Source organism: Felis catus, chromosome A3 (genome assembly GCF_018350175.1).
Source record: "Felis catus isolate Fca126 chromosome A3, F.catus_Fca126_mat1.0, whole genome shotgun sequence".
Taxonomy (NCBI): Eukaryota; Metazoa; Chordata; class Mammalia; order Carnivora; family Felidae; genus Felis; species Felis catus.
Window position 1 is genome coordinate 109,151,361 of NC_058370.1, and position 13,843 is coordinate 109,165,203.

General features: G+C 36.5%; 1 protein-coding gene across 5 annotated transcripts in view; it reads left to right on the forward strand.

Moving 5' to 3' along the window:
- The window catches only part of ATL2 (atlastin GTPase 2), a 60,362-nt gene that overhangs the window by 44,692 nt on the left and 1,827 nt on the right, over positions 1 to 13,843 (forward strand). For 3 of the 5 annotated variants that reach the window (XM_023251943.2, XM_045054683.1, XM_045054682.1), the window contains 9 exons: positions 3,114 to 3,164; positions 3,459 to 3,515; positions 4,963 to 5,055; positions 7,577 to 7,715; positions 8,506 to 8,633; positions 9,679 to 9,735; positions 11,210 to 11,281; positions 11,899 to 12,330; positions 13,819 to 13,833. In XM_023251943.2, coding sequence (XP_023107711.1) covers positions 3,114 to 3,164; positions 3,459 to 3,515; positions 4,963 to 5,055; positions 7,577 to 7,715; positions 8,506 to 8,633; positions 9,679 to 9,735; positions 11,210 to 11,281; positions 11,899 to 12,330; positions 13,819 to 13,833 — 1,044 coding nt within the window. The remainder of the gene's footprint in view (positions 1 to 3,113; positions 3,165 to 3,458; positions 3,516 to 4,962; positions 5,056 to 7,576; positions 7,716 to 8,505; positions 8,634 to 9,678; positions 9,736 to 11,209; positions 11,282 to 11,898; positions 12,331 to 13,818; positions 13,834 to 13,843) is intronic. The other 2 variants (XM_023251946.2, XM_023251945.2) reach the window with 1 other exon arrangement.

Consider the following 13,843-nt stretch of genomic DNA (forward strand, 5'->3'; position numbering starts at 1 on the left):
AGGTGCCCCCCCCTCTTCCCCCCCCCCCCCCCCCCCCCGCCGAGAAAAAAGGATTAAAGTCAGAGTTATTTACATTTCTCATTGGTCGTGTACATTTCACGCTTACTGTTCTGGCTCACAATGTGAAATTTCATACTTTGGTTATGTAGGAAGTAATAAACCAAGATCCAGGCCCTTTGGTTTTTCATCATAGCATCTGTGCCTTTTTTTTTTTTTTAAAGGAGAAGCTATTGCATGTTATTTTTAATTGAATTCAGTCATGTAGTTCCCAGATACAGTAAGGTGTACAACATGTCTTTTATATTTTGGCTAACCAACTAAAAAAAAAAAAAACCCAAGTAATTAAACTTAACATGTATGACAACTAGTACTTGATTATTTGAACTAATGGTGATAGAGGCATAAGAATTAATTCATATTTAACTTAAGAAATGTATGTGATGTTTCTATGATACACTAAGGACTTATAGGACCCGTTTAATTTAGAAAGGGGTAATAAAATCCCTTCTGGTTTTCATTTACTCTATATTCTAATTGTGTTTGATATTGTATCAAGTTCTTGTCTCTTCAAGCTAGGCCATCTCTTTTCTGTATATAGACTGATGGACTGAATTAAACCACCACATGTCATTTTGTATCTCTTTATTGTCTCTTTGTGAGATCATCTGTGGTCGATGCTTCTCTGACTGAAAAATGAATTATTGAGTAAGGTGGTTAGCCCTAGCTGGTGATGATGTATCCAGAAGTGTATTTGCAAATATTAGAAATATGTGCTCCTTCTGAGATAATAGAGGTTTCTTACTGATGGTAGATCATAAGTGATTCTGTCACAGTGTCTTGGAATTTTTGTAATGCTTTCTGGTTTTCTTTTCTGGTAATATTCAGAACATATGTCTGGTCTCTGTAAGTTCCCATTTCCTTCCTTCTTCAATTTGAAATTGCTATCAGAATGGAAGGGAATTTGGGATATTATTCTGATATAAAAAAGGAGTACTTTTCAGCTTGGCTTCTGTTTATTATAGGGCTGGGAGCTCTCTTACTACCAATTAAATGATACTTTGGGGGGAGCCCTTAGAGTATCTTTTCTCCATTTTGTTCTACTTTTTTTCTTTTTTTTTTTTAATCCTACAAGGTGACACAACTGCCATTTCCTTGAGGCAGGCAGAAGCCAGTCGTTGTGCCCCTCGAATTAGCTGGCTCTGTAGCTTACCTTAAAATATAATATAAGGGAATTCTCTGTTCTGAAGCTTGTACCTTGGTGTTCTCTTGTTTATATATTCAACCTTATGATAGTAGGAGGCCTGGTTTTGGATAACCGCTTAGAGCCACTCAGCCACTTTCTTACCTGTAAAATGAGGATTTTATCCATCTTAGCTGTGATTGTTGTGTGGAGGTAGAAATAAGATCTAAATGAGATAATGCATAAGAAAGTGCTTTGTAAACAATAAATAACAAAGGTTAAAATTATTTTTATTATTGTTTTCTTCCTCTTTGAGACTACATTTCTCTTCCTTACATAAGTTATCTGGTTGATAAATAAATGACAAATCCTCTTGTCATTTATTCTTTCAACAAATGATTATTGAGCATCTATTAAGTAAGAGTCCATGTGCTAAGTACTAATGATCTAAGGTAAACAGATCCTCTTTGCTGTTTGCAACCTGGCCTTGACAATGAAAGTATCTCAACCTGTTTTCTAAAAGCTAAGGCCCTATGGGTAAGAAAGAATAGGTTGGTCATGTTTTTAGATTGTAAGTTTGGCTCCAGTATAATCATCTCAGTCATTAATTACTTTTTAAGTACCATGTTTGGAGTTAGTCAGCTGAGAATGTCATTTTAGGTTTGCTGGCCTATTTTGGCTGTTTATATTCTTGACCTCTGAGTGATTCAGCTAGATTATCACTTATTTGCCCTTAGAACAAATTGTTCTGTCTTTGGAGTAACCCTGTTTTCTTAGACATAAGTTGTCTTTCAGCAGAGGTGACATCTGTGGACACCCACTTTTCTCCTGTGATGACCTATGTCACTTTTTAACCTGACTCAGAAGGATTGGACCTTTTTTTCAAATACAGTCTTTTCTCCAGTTTCCCTTCCTTGACACTACTTACACCTTCAGCTCTGGGCTCTGCCTTGGAGAGCCTCCTAAAAAATTCTAGAAAGGGAAAGAGTGCCACCTACTGTTACTTGTTCAGCTACTACAGCCTGGTAAAATTTTCATTTTAAGTTATTTAGACAAACGATTTACTTAAAGTTAAAAAAAGAAAAAAGAGCCATATTAGAGTTTGTGGTAGTTGAGACACCCACCAAATAATTATGAACTACTTATGTAAGCTATAAACTATATGTATAAACTATATGTAAATATAATATATAAATATATGAATATATAAATGAATATATGAATATGAATATATAAATATATAAACAAATATAAACTAAATATAAACTATAAAATACACTCACTCACTCACTCACACTGTGATTATACCAGGGAGGAAAATATCTTTGTAGAATTATGCCCCTCATATTCATTGACTTAGAAAAATAATTGTGGGGGGCGTCTGGGTGGCTCAGTCAGTTGTGTGGCCAATTTTGGCTCAGGTCATGATCTCACGGTTCATGAGTTCGAGCCCCGCGTCGGGCTCTGTGCTGTCAGCATGGAGCCTGCTTCGGATCCTCTGTCCACCTCTCCTCTCTGCACCTCCCCTGCTCATGCTCTCTCTCTCTCAAAAATAAAAAACATTAAAAAAAAAAAAAAAGAATTGTGAAAGCAATCTTCACTCTATTAAAAAAATGATTATAACATTAAAGAAACTGAAAAGGAGGAAAAAAAACCTTATTACGTGACATACTTTTAAAAATGTCTGCCACTTTCTAGGTCCCTTATGTGTGTATTCATGATTTTTACCTAATTTCCTACCACTGCTTCCCCCTTAATGTTTATCCTGTTAGGAAAAAAGAGAAAATCCTTTTCATGTGCCACTGGTTAAGCTAATGGCTAAATGATTCATTTGTGCTAAGGTTATAAAATAACCTCCATTTCTGCAAGTAAAGTTAGAAACAGCTGGGTATTAAAAAAAAAAAAGAATAAAAAGATTATTTTGTTTTAACAGGTATATAATTTGTCTCAGAATATTCAAGAAGATGATCTTCAACACTTGCAAGTATGTATTTCTCAAAGAATGTGTGCCAAAGAATTGAAAATATAATTCTTATTTAATCGTGACTTTCCATCTGGAAGCCCATTTTAGTATAAGAAGATTGAATATTATATGAGTTTAAATTGACGTATGACTTCTTAACTAGAAGAAATTTTAATGTATGCCCAGTCTGTTAGAAAATTAAGTGCTTAACTTTCAAATGATTTTAAAGGCTCTGATGTCTGATACAGAAAGGCTTTACAGATATCTTCTTTCAGTCTCTTTGGGGGCGTTATTTTAAATAACTTGCTTTAATAGTTATTTACAGAGTACGGCAGACTTGCGATGGAAGAAATCTACCAGAAACCATTTCAGGTAAATAAGCATTTTATCCTTTTTAAAAACTTACCTATAAATAGCTATCAAGCCACCTGTCTTTTAAGTCTGAAGATACTTAAAAGGTAAGAGGATATTACAAAAAATTCATTTTTAGCAGCAGATTCAATGGAGTTGAAACTAATGTCATTACCACCTGATCAGCAGTAGGCTCACAGAATAGGAAATAGAACTAATGAATATAGTTTGATCCTTAATACTTAGATTAAATGGTTAGTGTTTTCTCTTAGAGATTATTTAATTCCTAAACTTTAGACAGTCATATAAATTTCTTGTATACATGGTAAACTATTACAGAATAATATTACTGGGTATTTTTTGGTTTTTGTTTTTTGTGGTATATTACAAGTTGAGGCTAGTCCTGTTATTCTTTATTTTGGTTTCATGTAGAAAAGTTCCAGAATTTATTAGACCTGTCCCCTCCCTCCACCTCTTCAATCTCCATATGTTTTTTAGTCCTTTAAAATGTCAGGTACAGAATATTAAGTCAGAAATTAACCTGGGTGGAGTTATTTGAGAAGCATATGTTGTGCTTGCTTCTTTGGAGTCCTGTCATGACAGAGATTTAAAAAAAAAACAAAAAACAAAGTTAATTTCAGATAGTTTCTTTTTTGAAGTAAGTGTAACTTGTAAGTTGACATTAGTACTATTTAGTCGGTTGTGTTATAGGAGGTGGGAATGACTCCACCCTGTTTGCTCATGAGTCTCTGAAATTCTTTCTGTGTGACAGCATTGCTGGTGATTCTCAAGTGTTGGTGGGTTTACATTGATTCTGCCTCAGTCTTGTCTGGCTCAAGTGATCACTTTTATGAAATATCTGGGCAGCTTATGGCTTTTTTGTGTATATGGATAAATACACTCCATTTGGCCTATATCAGTTTTTTTGACCTGGGATAATTTTGCTAATGTCTGGAGACATTTCTGGTTGTCACAGTTTTTGAAGGGAGGTTAACGCTACTGGCATAGTGCGTGAAGGCCAGAAGTGCTGTTCAGCATCCAGCCACGCACAACTAAGAACTGGTCCAAATACTTAGGGGCTGAGATTGAGAATCCTAAGCACCTATGAGTAAAAAATTCAGTCTAAAATTAGATTAGTTGGTCTTTTAGTTATACAACCTTGATTTAAAATTATGATCTGTATGCCCTGTTAGGCCTTTTGTTCATTTTTTAAGACCCTGTATTATTGCTTGTGGTGGCTCTTTCTTTACATGCCATGAAGTTCTCAAATGGAGGCAGTTGCTTGGTATAGGGGCTGGGAGTGTTGTTGGCTGAGAGAAGCCCGTGCTATCCATATGAGCAGTATTAACCATTTGGTTACTGTAACTTTTGATAAGGAATGCTTAGGGGAGTGATTGTTAAATTGTTAAAGTAGTGATTTTTTTGTAAAATCTTGTAAGAAATGATTTCCACTGTTTTCTTTCTATAGACATTAATGTTTTTGATTCGAGATTGGAGTTATCCTTATGAACATTCATATGGTTTGGAAGGTGGAAAACAATTCCTTGAAAAGAGATTGCAGGTAAGCTCCCATTTCCCAGTGAGGAGAGCATAAGCACCCAGCCAGATGGAGGAGCGGGCTGTCTGGACTACTGCTTAGACTTCCAGTCTCTCAATGTCTTTGGCATAAATCGTGTGTCCCAGGTTAGCCCACGTGGCTCCATACAGAATGGATGAAAAGTAAATTGGTCGTATTTCTGCCAAAGAGGCCAATGCCCTGGAATAGAAATTAAGGAACAAGTATTTCTCTTTAGAACCAACTGTAAATCAGTACTCAAAATATAAAAATTTGAAGGAGACTAACTTTTTGAATTTACTTAGATTGCATGTGTGTCTCTTTCTGGCCCAGCTGAGCTTCTGAACATTTGGGACAGCCTGGATAATATAGTGTGCATATATTGAACACAGATGATGTGAGACCCTCTCTCCAAAGGGATGTCACTATCCTAGATTGACAGCATATAGAGCTAGAAGAGGGATCTTAAACATCATCTATTTAAAAATTTTTTTAATTATTTTTTTTATTTTGAGAGAGAGAGTGTGCACAAGCTGGAGAGAGGGGGAGAGGGGGAGAAGGGAAGAGAGAGAGAATCTTAAGCAGGCTCCATGCTCAGCACGGAGCCTGACATGGGGCTTGGTCCTACCACCCTGGGATCATGACCTGAGTTGAAATCAAGTCAGATGCTCAACTGACTGAGCCACCCAGGTGCCCTCACCCTTCTTTTTTTTAATATATAATATAACTGGAATCCAAAACAGTGACGTACCTTTAGTCGCTTAACTAATTGTTGATAACGGACTAGCACCCAAATATCCGGACTCCTGGCCCACGCAATATGCTACACCAAGGCCATTCCTAAAGAATAACCTCACCAACATGATCCTTTCTTCCTAAAGTTACCCTCCCCTGGAAGTACTTGGGGAAACCCTCAGGTCAGATACTACTCACCTACTTACATACACAAAGAATACATAAAAATCCCATAAATTCATAAGTAGAAGGGTCATCTTTTTTTGGTTAATAAAATTTTATTTCCCTTTAGGATGATGCATTTAGTTTCTCAACCACATTCAGAAACTTGGAGTATAATATAATTTTCTTATCACTAAAATGAGATTAAGCCAATTCCTCATTTTTGGGTTTTTTGAAAGGCATTTCTAGAGCCTGTTGTCAGAGATAATTTCAGCCGTCAGAGTTTTCTCTGGTTTGTTCAGAAGAAATTAACACAAAGCACATCAGGCATGTTAACAACTCAGAATCATGTACTTCAAAGACAAGATTTTTTTTTTTTTAATCTCATTGACATGATACAGGAAACTGCTCAGATGATGATGAATTTATACAAACTGAACATAGGTGCGTAACAGCACCCATTTTCATCCACTAACCCCCAAGCCCTCTGGTACTGTCCTGACCTGACAGGTGCTGTGTGTACTTTTTATGAAAGGAACCACATACAACATGTATTCTTCTGTGTCTAGCTTTTTTTGCTTAATATTATGTTTCTGAGATATTGTTGCATGTAGTTTCGTTCATTTATTCTCATTGCTATGCGGTATTCCATTACATGAATAGATAACAGTTTCTTCATTCTACTCTTGTTGGAGATTTAGGTAGTTTCCAGGTTTTGTCAGTTATAAATGGTGCTTTTTTTTTTTTTTTAAACGCTGTTTGAGAAGAGTCTGAGTGAGTATATGAGTTATATTGGGATAAGTAGCTACTAAAAAAAATCAAAGTTTGAGGGGCTGGGTGGCTCGACTCTTGATTTCTGCTCAGGTCATGATCTTATGGTTTGATCCAGCCCTGTGTTTAGCTCTGCGCTGACAGTGCGGAGGCTGCTTGGGATTCTCATTCTCTCTCTCTCTCTCTGTCTCTCTCTCTCTCTCTCTCTGTCTCTCTGCCCTCCCCCCCCCCCATTTGCATGCACTTGCTCTCTCAAAATAAACATTAAAAACAAACAAATAAATTAAATGAAAGTTTAAGTTTAGGATTTTCTTCCAGAAAATACATAGCAGTCTCTCTTCCCAAAACACTGGTAACTAGCATCAATCATAAATAATCATTTGGAGTAAGTACTGAAATTCCAGTAAGTTTTAGAGGTTCTTTGGACTTTATTGGAGCTTTTTCACTTGAGCTGTTATTTTGCTCAAGGGCTAACCTTTTTATTAGCAAATTAGTACTTTGTTTTTTCTCTTGGCTGTTATAAATACTTTAAAGGCAAATCCTTCATTTATTTACTGGTTTGTACACCACAGCCACTACTTGTTAGTCTGGTGTTGGATATTCTGATTAGTTATTTGTGCATTTGTATTTTTTCATATTTAACACGGGAAAAAACATCTTTTCTAGTTTTAAGACAAAAGTGGGTGGGGTCTTACTAAAGGGGTCAGAAATGCATCTTCAGTAAAATTTTATATTGTCAAAAAAACACCCATCTGGAGTAGCATCTGAGTTAAGTGTGCATACTTGTGAGTGTGTGTGTGTTTTCTTGAGAACTTTTTTTCCTTGTTTGTGCCTTTACGCTGTCTCCTTCTGCCCTCAGGTAAAACAAAATCAACATGAAGAGCTACAGAATGTAAGGAAGCACATTCACAATTGTTTCTCAAATCTTGGTTGCTTCCTTTTGCCACATCCTGGTCTTAAAGTTGCAACTAATCCTAGTTTTGATGGGAGATTGAAAGGTGGGAATTCCCATTCTTGCTAAAATCAGAATTTATTTTTTAGAGGCTGAGAGTTTAAAAAAAAAAATACATGGTTCCTTAAATTTTCTGTCTTCTACTGGAAGACATTTTGATGCGTTGTTAATGAGGTGATATTAATGCTCTGTGTGGTCTGTCTAGCTTTCCATTGGGCTGTTGTAGACTTGTAGTGTATGGATTAGCGTATTTTATAATGTAGTCTGTTGTTCATCACCGGTGTCCTAAAAATCCCGAAGGCTGAGAAATTTCAGTATTTCATCTGTTTGTAGTCTGTAAAATGTTTTATGAATATATCGTATTCATGTAATCAGATTTAAGTCTCTGTTTTAGGGATGATGTAGTTTTTTGAGTATGTCCTAGGATTTGAGCATGATGGCAAAAGGCTGGAGGAATAATGAAATTTTTACAGAATGGCTGGAAAACAAAATCTAGTATTAAAATTTAGTATAATTTCATGAATTGTTTGCCTTTTGAAAAGGATAGTTTAGTCAATACTAATGTGGAATTTATTGTGGTAGTCCACAATTTATTATTTGACCTGAAAGAATTACTGGGGCACGAGGGAAATGGAGCAGGGGCGGAGGGGGAGAGTATATTTTTTCCTAGGAGATACGATGTGTTTGGATAAGGTTTTTTAAATGAATGTACTCGAGGAATAGATTGTGTATACTGTCATTTCATGAAACAGAATGTTATTAGCTCTTACCAGTGGGGACTTCTTTACTCTGTCTTCTTTTGACTAACATGTTGGTTTATATTTCGTTTCCACTAGATATTGATGAAGACTTTAAGCGAGAGCTTCGAAATCTGGTTCCATTGCTGCTTGCCCCTGAGAATTTGGTAGAAAAAGAGATAAGTGGATCTAAAGTCACTTGTAGAGATCTTGTAGAATACTTTAAGGTAGGAAAACTGCTACGTTAAATGACTTGGTCTCAGTTAGAAATATAGCTGACTTAAAACTCATATGTATGTACAAGAAATTTCCTGTCTTTATTTTACAGCAAAAAAGTGAAATTTATAATTTTCCCTTCTTTGCATTGGCTGTACCAATTTTTAAGGATATCTAAAATGATAGCAGACAACTTGTATGTTCTAGACGGTGGTTTTGTTTATGGGATTATCCTCCGTTTCCTCCAGCCCTGGTAGGGAGAGAAGAAGAGCCATTCACCATGTAATTAATTGTAATGCCACTCTCATTTGTGAAGGACAGTGGATATGGGGAGTGGCATTCTGCCTCTCGAGTTCTCATAAAAGAGCCTTCTCTCTGAGTTCTTGAGGACTTAATAGGAGCAGCCGAAAGTATCAAACTGGTTTCTGAATCCAATTACTTGTAGATTTTTTTCTCTCTCTCTGCTCTTCTTTAGTCTTCATAGCTTGCTTGCCAGAGCAAGACCATTATCAGGGTTCGAGTTATTCATAGTAGTTACGGGTAGATGGAAGGGAAACTGTAGTTAACTAAGAGTGTATTTTTGGTCATTTATTGGACAGTTGGTCACTTTCATAGCATTTTTGGTTAGTTGTGAAGTAATTCGGTCAGTAGAAAGTTGAGATGAACAGTTTCTATATGGACTTGTTAAAAACTGTCATCTTTCCTTCTTGCTCTTAGAGCACAAATTAGGTAATTTTTTTCTTGAACTGAAATATCATTTAACTTGATTGAAGTGAAATATTGAGTAAAAATGTCTAACATTTACAACAGTAAATGAGGTTCTTTGGAGAATTATGGATTCCTTTTCATAAAGTGGGTGGCATTGTATATGTTACTTTTAAATATAACTTTTATGCACGTTGGAATTCTATTTAGAAACATCTCTCTAGGATATTATTTAGCGTATGTTTAAAAGTATGAATTATTTTTATATTTAATGGATTTTTTTTTTTTCCCTTCGGAAATCTAGAGCCAATTGTTTAACCTGCCAATGTAAAGAGTCTTTTATATTTTTAGGCTTACATTAAGATTTATCAAGGAGAGGAACTTCCACATCCAAAGTCCATGCTTCAGGTAGTGTGTGTGTTGTACGTATATTTATTTTTGAAGGGGAAGAGTCTTTGGTTTAGAGATAAACGCTGGAAGTGGGATCATGCTTCTTTGCACGCAAATGAATTTCAGATATTTAAGTCAATACGGGTCATGGGTCCTGAAGTTTTTCTATGATTGCAGACCTTGCACACATAGGCCATCAGAAATAAAGTTGCTAGAGAAGTGTAGAAAACTTCCTCTTGCAGGAGATAGCTTAATAAGGGCCTGTCTAAACCAAACTTCTTCTCTTCTCTGAGTCTGTGACATTGAATGTTTTTAGTAAGGCTTATTTCATCTTGGTATTAATGATTTAGAGCTGCTTCTAGTACATACAGGTTTTTTTTTTTTCTTTTTTCTCTCTCTTTTTTAATTTTTTTTTTTTTTTCAACGTTTATTTATTTTTGGGACAGAGAGAGACAGAGCATGAACGGGGGAGGGGCAGAGAGAGGGAGACACAGAATCAGAAACAGGCTCCAGGCTCTGAGCCATCAGCCCAGAGCCTGACGCGGGGCTCGAACTCACGGACCTTGAGATCGTGACCTGGCTGAAGTCGGACGCTTAACCGACTGCGCCACCCAGGCGCCCCTCTCTCTCTTTTTTAAAAGGTGTTCTTTGGGGACAATGTTATTTTAATGTTTATTTATTTTTGAGACAGGGAGAGACAGAGCATGAACAGGGCGGGTCAGAGAGAGAGGGAGACACAGAATCTGAAACAGGCTCCAGGCTCCGAGCTGTCAGCCCAGAGCCCGACGCAGGGCTCGAACTCACGGACCACGAGATCATGACCGGAGCCGAAGTCGGACGCTTAACCAACTTTGCCACCCAGGCGCCCCTGGGGACAATGTTATTTTAACCTAAGTTTATTTTTTTTTTCATTCATGTCCGTCACTTCTTACTAAATTTTACTAATTTCATTGTGTTCATACTGTTAATTTTTCACCCAAATTTAGGTTTTATTTCTTTCAGATACATATCTAGTTTATGTTTTTTAAGATTTGCTATTTTGGACAATTTTTCAGTTTTATAGTGGATTGAATAGTATTTTCTTCTAAAACTCCTGTAGTAAGCAGTTTTGTGGATTTAAAAATCTCTTGTGTCATACTGATATGAGAGAGCAAGCATATGGGTAATTTTTAATTCTATACATCTGGAGACTTGACACTTCTTAGGGTATGTCTAATTCTCTACAATTTCCTGAGCATGTGTGGTATTTTTTTTTTTTTTTTTTTACAAACCCATTTTAACAAACCTAAGCAAAACAAAATTGGACAGGCAGTCCCATTAGAAGCCATTACTATATCCCTTCCATTGGAAAGGAAAACTGGAAGTTGATAATGTTTTCTCTGGTTCATTTTCAGACTTGTTCACTCTATAGACTTTATTGTGTTAGTCAGAATTTATAGAGCCGCTGGGCATTTTTTGCATAAAATTGGCACATTTTGTTTTATTTTTCTAGGCAACAGCTGAAGCTAATAATCTTGCTGCGGTAGCAGGAGCAAGAGAGATCTATTGCAAAAGTATGGAGCAGGTTTGTAACCAACATTTACATTTGACACTAAAGTGAGACAGAGGATTTTTACAGTTAAATAATTGAAATAATTTGTGCTCCTTACGTGCTGTCACAATACATCATTCACTGATTCCCCTTCATCATCTCTGCTGGAAATAACTAAGAAAATAATTCTCATGTTTAGAGTGCACGATATAGGTGGCAAGTTACTACGTAAATCGTACTAAAATAGGTTTGACGCATGATTCAGAGTGCTCTTATTAGCAGCTTCTGATGTAATATTAGTTTAAGGCCAATGACAACTTCTGTGCTAAACTTGCTAACTAGAACGTTAAAGGACCTTTTTTATGTGTTCTCTTTTACCCACTCTCTGCCCAGAGTCTTGTGAAGTCGGGTACAGATTTTTTTTTTTTTTTGTCTTTACTGGTATTAGTCATACTTGGAGAATTTATTTTACCCGAGTCCATTACACATACAAGAAATAGGTTATGATTATGTACGAGATATTATGAACAAGTTTAAAACTGAACCATGTAGATGGCTTGACTTTTTGAGACTAAAAACTGTGAACCGGGAATGTTTTTTAAGTGTGAATTGTTTCTAGCCAGTAATCTGTCTTGTACTCCTCTGTACAGGTATGTGGTGGGGACAAGCCTTACATTGCACCTTCAGATCTGGAGCGAAAACACCTGGATCTCAAGGAAGTGGCGATCAAACAGTTTCGTTCAGTAAAAAAAATGGGCGGAGATGAATTCTGCCATCGTTATCAGGACCAGCTTGAAGCTGAAATTGAAGAAACCTATGCAAACTTGATAAAGCACAATGATGGCAAAAACATCTTCTATGCTGCTCGTACCCCGGCCACACTGTTTGCAGTCATGTTTGCTATGTACATAATCTCAGGACTGACCGGCTTCATTGGCCTAAACTCTATAGCCGTCTTGTGTAACCTTGTCATGGGGTTAGCGCTGACATCTCTTTGTACTTGGGCATATGTAAAATACTCTGGGGAGTTCAGAGAAATTGGAACAATGATTGATCAGATTGCTGAAACACTATGGGAACAGGTTGGTATCTATCTTTTGGTTTTTCAGTGACTAATCTCATCCCTGTGACATTTCCCTACCCTTCTCCTGCAGCATTCGCACACCTCCTTTTCCTTTATATGAGGAATGTCAAAAGGATGTTTTCTGTTTTGTTTGGTTATGGTTGTGTAATCTGAATATAAAGTATGAACTGAGTAATTTTTTTTTCTTAAAGTCATAATTTTAGTGTGCTTTGATTGGCTTAAGTCTGTAATATCTTTGGATAGATTCTTAGTCAGAGGCCTGATTATACCAGACAATGGGCAGGGCCAGAGTCTCTACGGACTTTTTTCTTAGAGGAAAGAAAATATAATCAGTGTAAGAAAGAAATTTGGAAGTGCAGTGCTTTAAGAAAGCAAAAGAAGTGTCTTATTAACCCTGGCAAGAAGCAATTCATGCCTATATTTGAGGGAAAATATTGATATTCAGGTCTTTGTTGCCTTCCGTGAAGATAGTGGTGATTTACTGATGGAACAACCTGATAGGGATTTCCTTTACCAAAGGAATTTTGTTTGCTGTCCGTACTGTGGAAACACTAATGAACAAAACAAAGCGCCACAAACAGAGAACCAGCTTCTCTTAATCGTAATCTTTGACTTCAACCAGAATTCAAATCATAATCTTTTACCTCAAACCAGAATTCAAAGTCGGGCCTGACAAGAATCTACTAAGGGAAGCCATGTTGAATGTCCACCTGTGTCCTGGAATTCCCCGGGTTCAGAAAATTCCGTTCAAGGATGTTGTCATTAAAATGATCATCGTGAAATACTTGAGCATCATGTCAAGGATCAGAATGAAAGCTGCAGTTAGTATTGATGGACAGCATAATAGGCATTTTCAGATACCACTTCTGGGCTTATTTGGAGGTCTAGGACATGCAGGTCCATGTTGGTTTTGCCTTTAAATTTAAAGACGGAAGAAGTAAATCATTTTTTGATGAAGGTTGATTGGGCATTGACTTTTCTTGTAACGGTGTCATTATTTTATGAAGTGACCCGCCATATTAGTTTGGATTTTGTATTTATTCTTTAGAGAAATTTGGATCTGATTTGGAAGCTTGTGTTTGGATATTTGTTAAATTTAACCCTTCATTTAAAAAAAAAACCTCACTCTTGATATTCCTTTGATATCTTCTAATAGAGGATGGATTAAAAGCTATTGCAGCCTCGCTTTTTTAAAAAAAAATTCTCTACTTAAAATTGTGGACCATCACTAATTTTCTGCAGCATGAATTTTAATCATTGTGCGATGTCTTCATTTGAAAACCAGTCATCCTCCTATATCATGCTCCGGTAGCACTGATTCTAGGACTTTAGAGGTGCCATTATTACAAAACAATTAAGTGGAAGAGTCTAAAGTGTAAAATTACCAGCGTAGTTGAGGTAGGTTGATCACTAGTCAGAGAAGATATGTGCTGTGTCAACAAACCTTGCCTAAATCTTCTTGCATTTCTCTTTTCTTTTGCTTCAGAGGAGTCCCAGGAAGGTGAGAAACT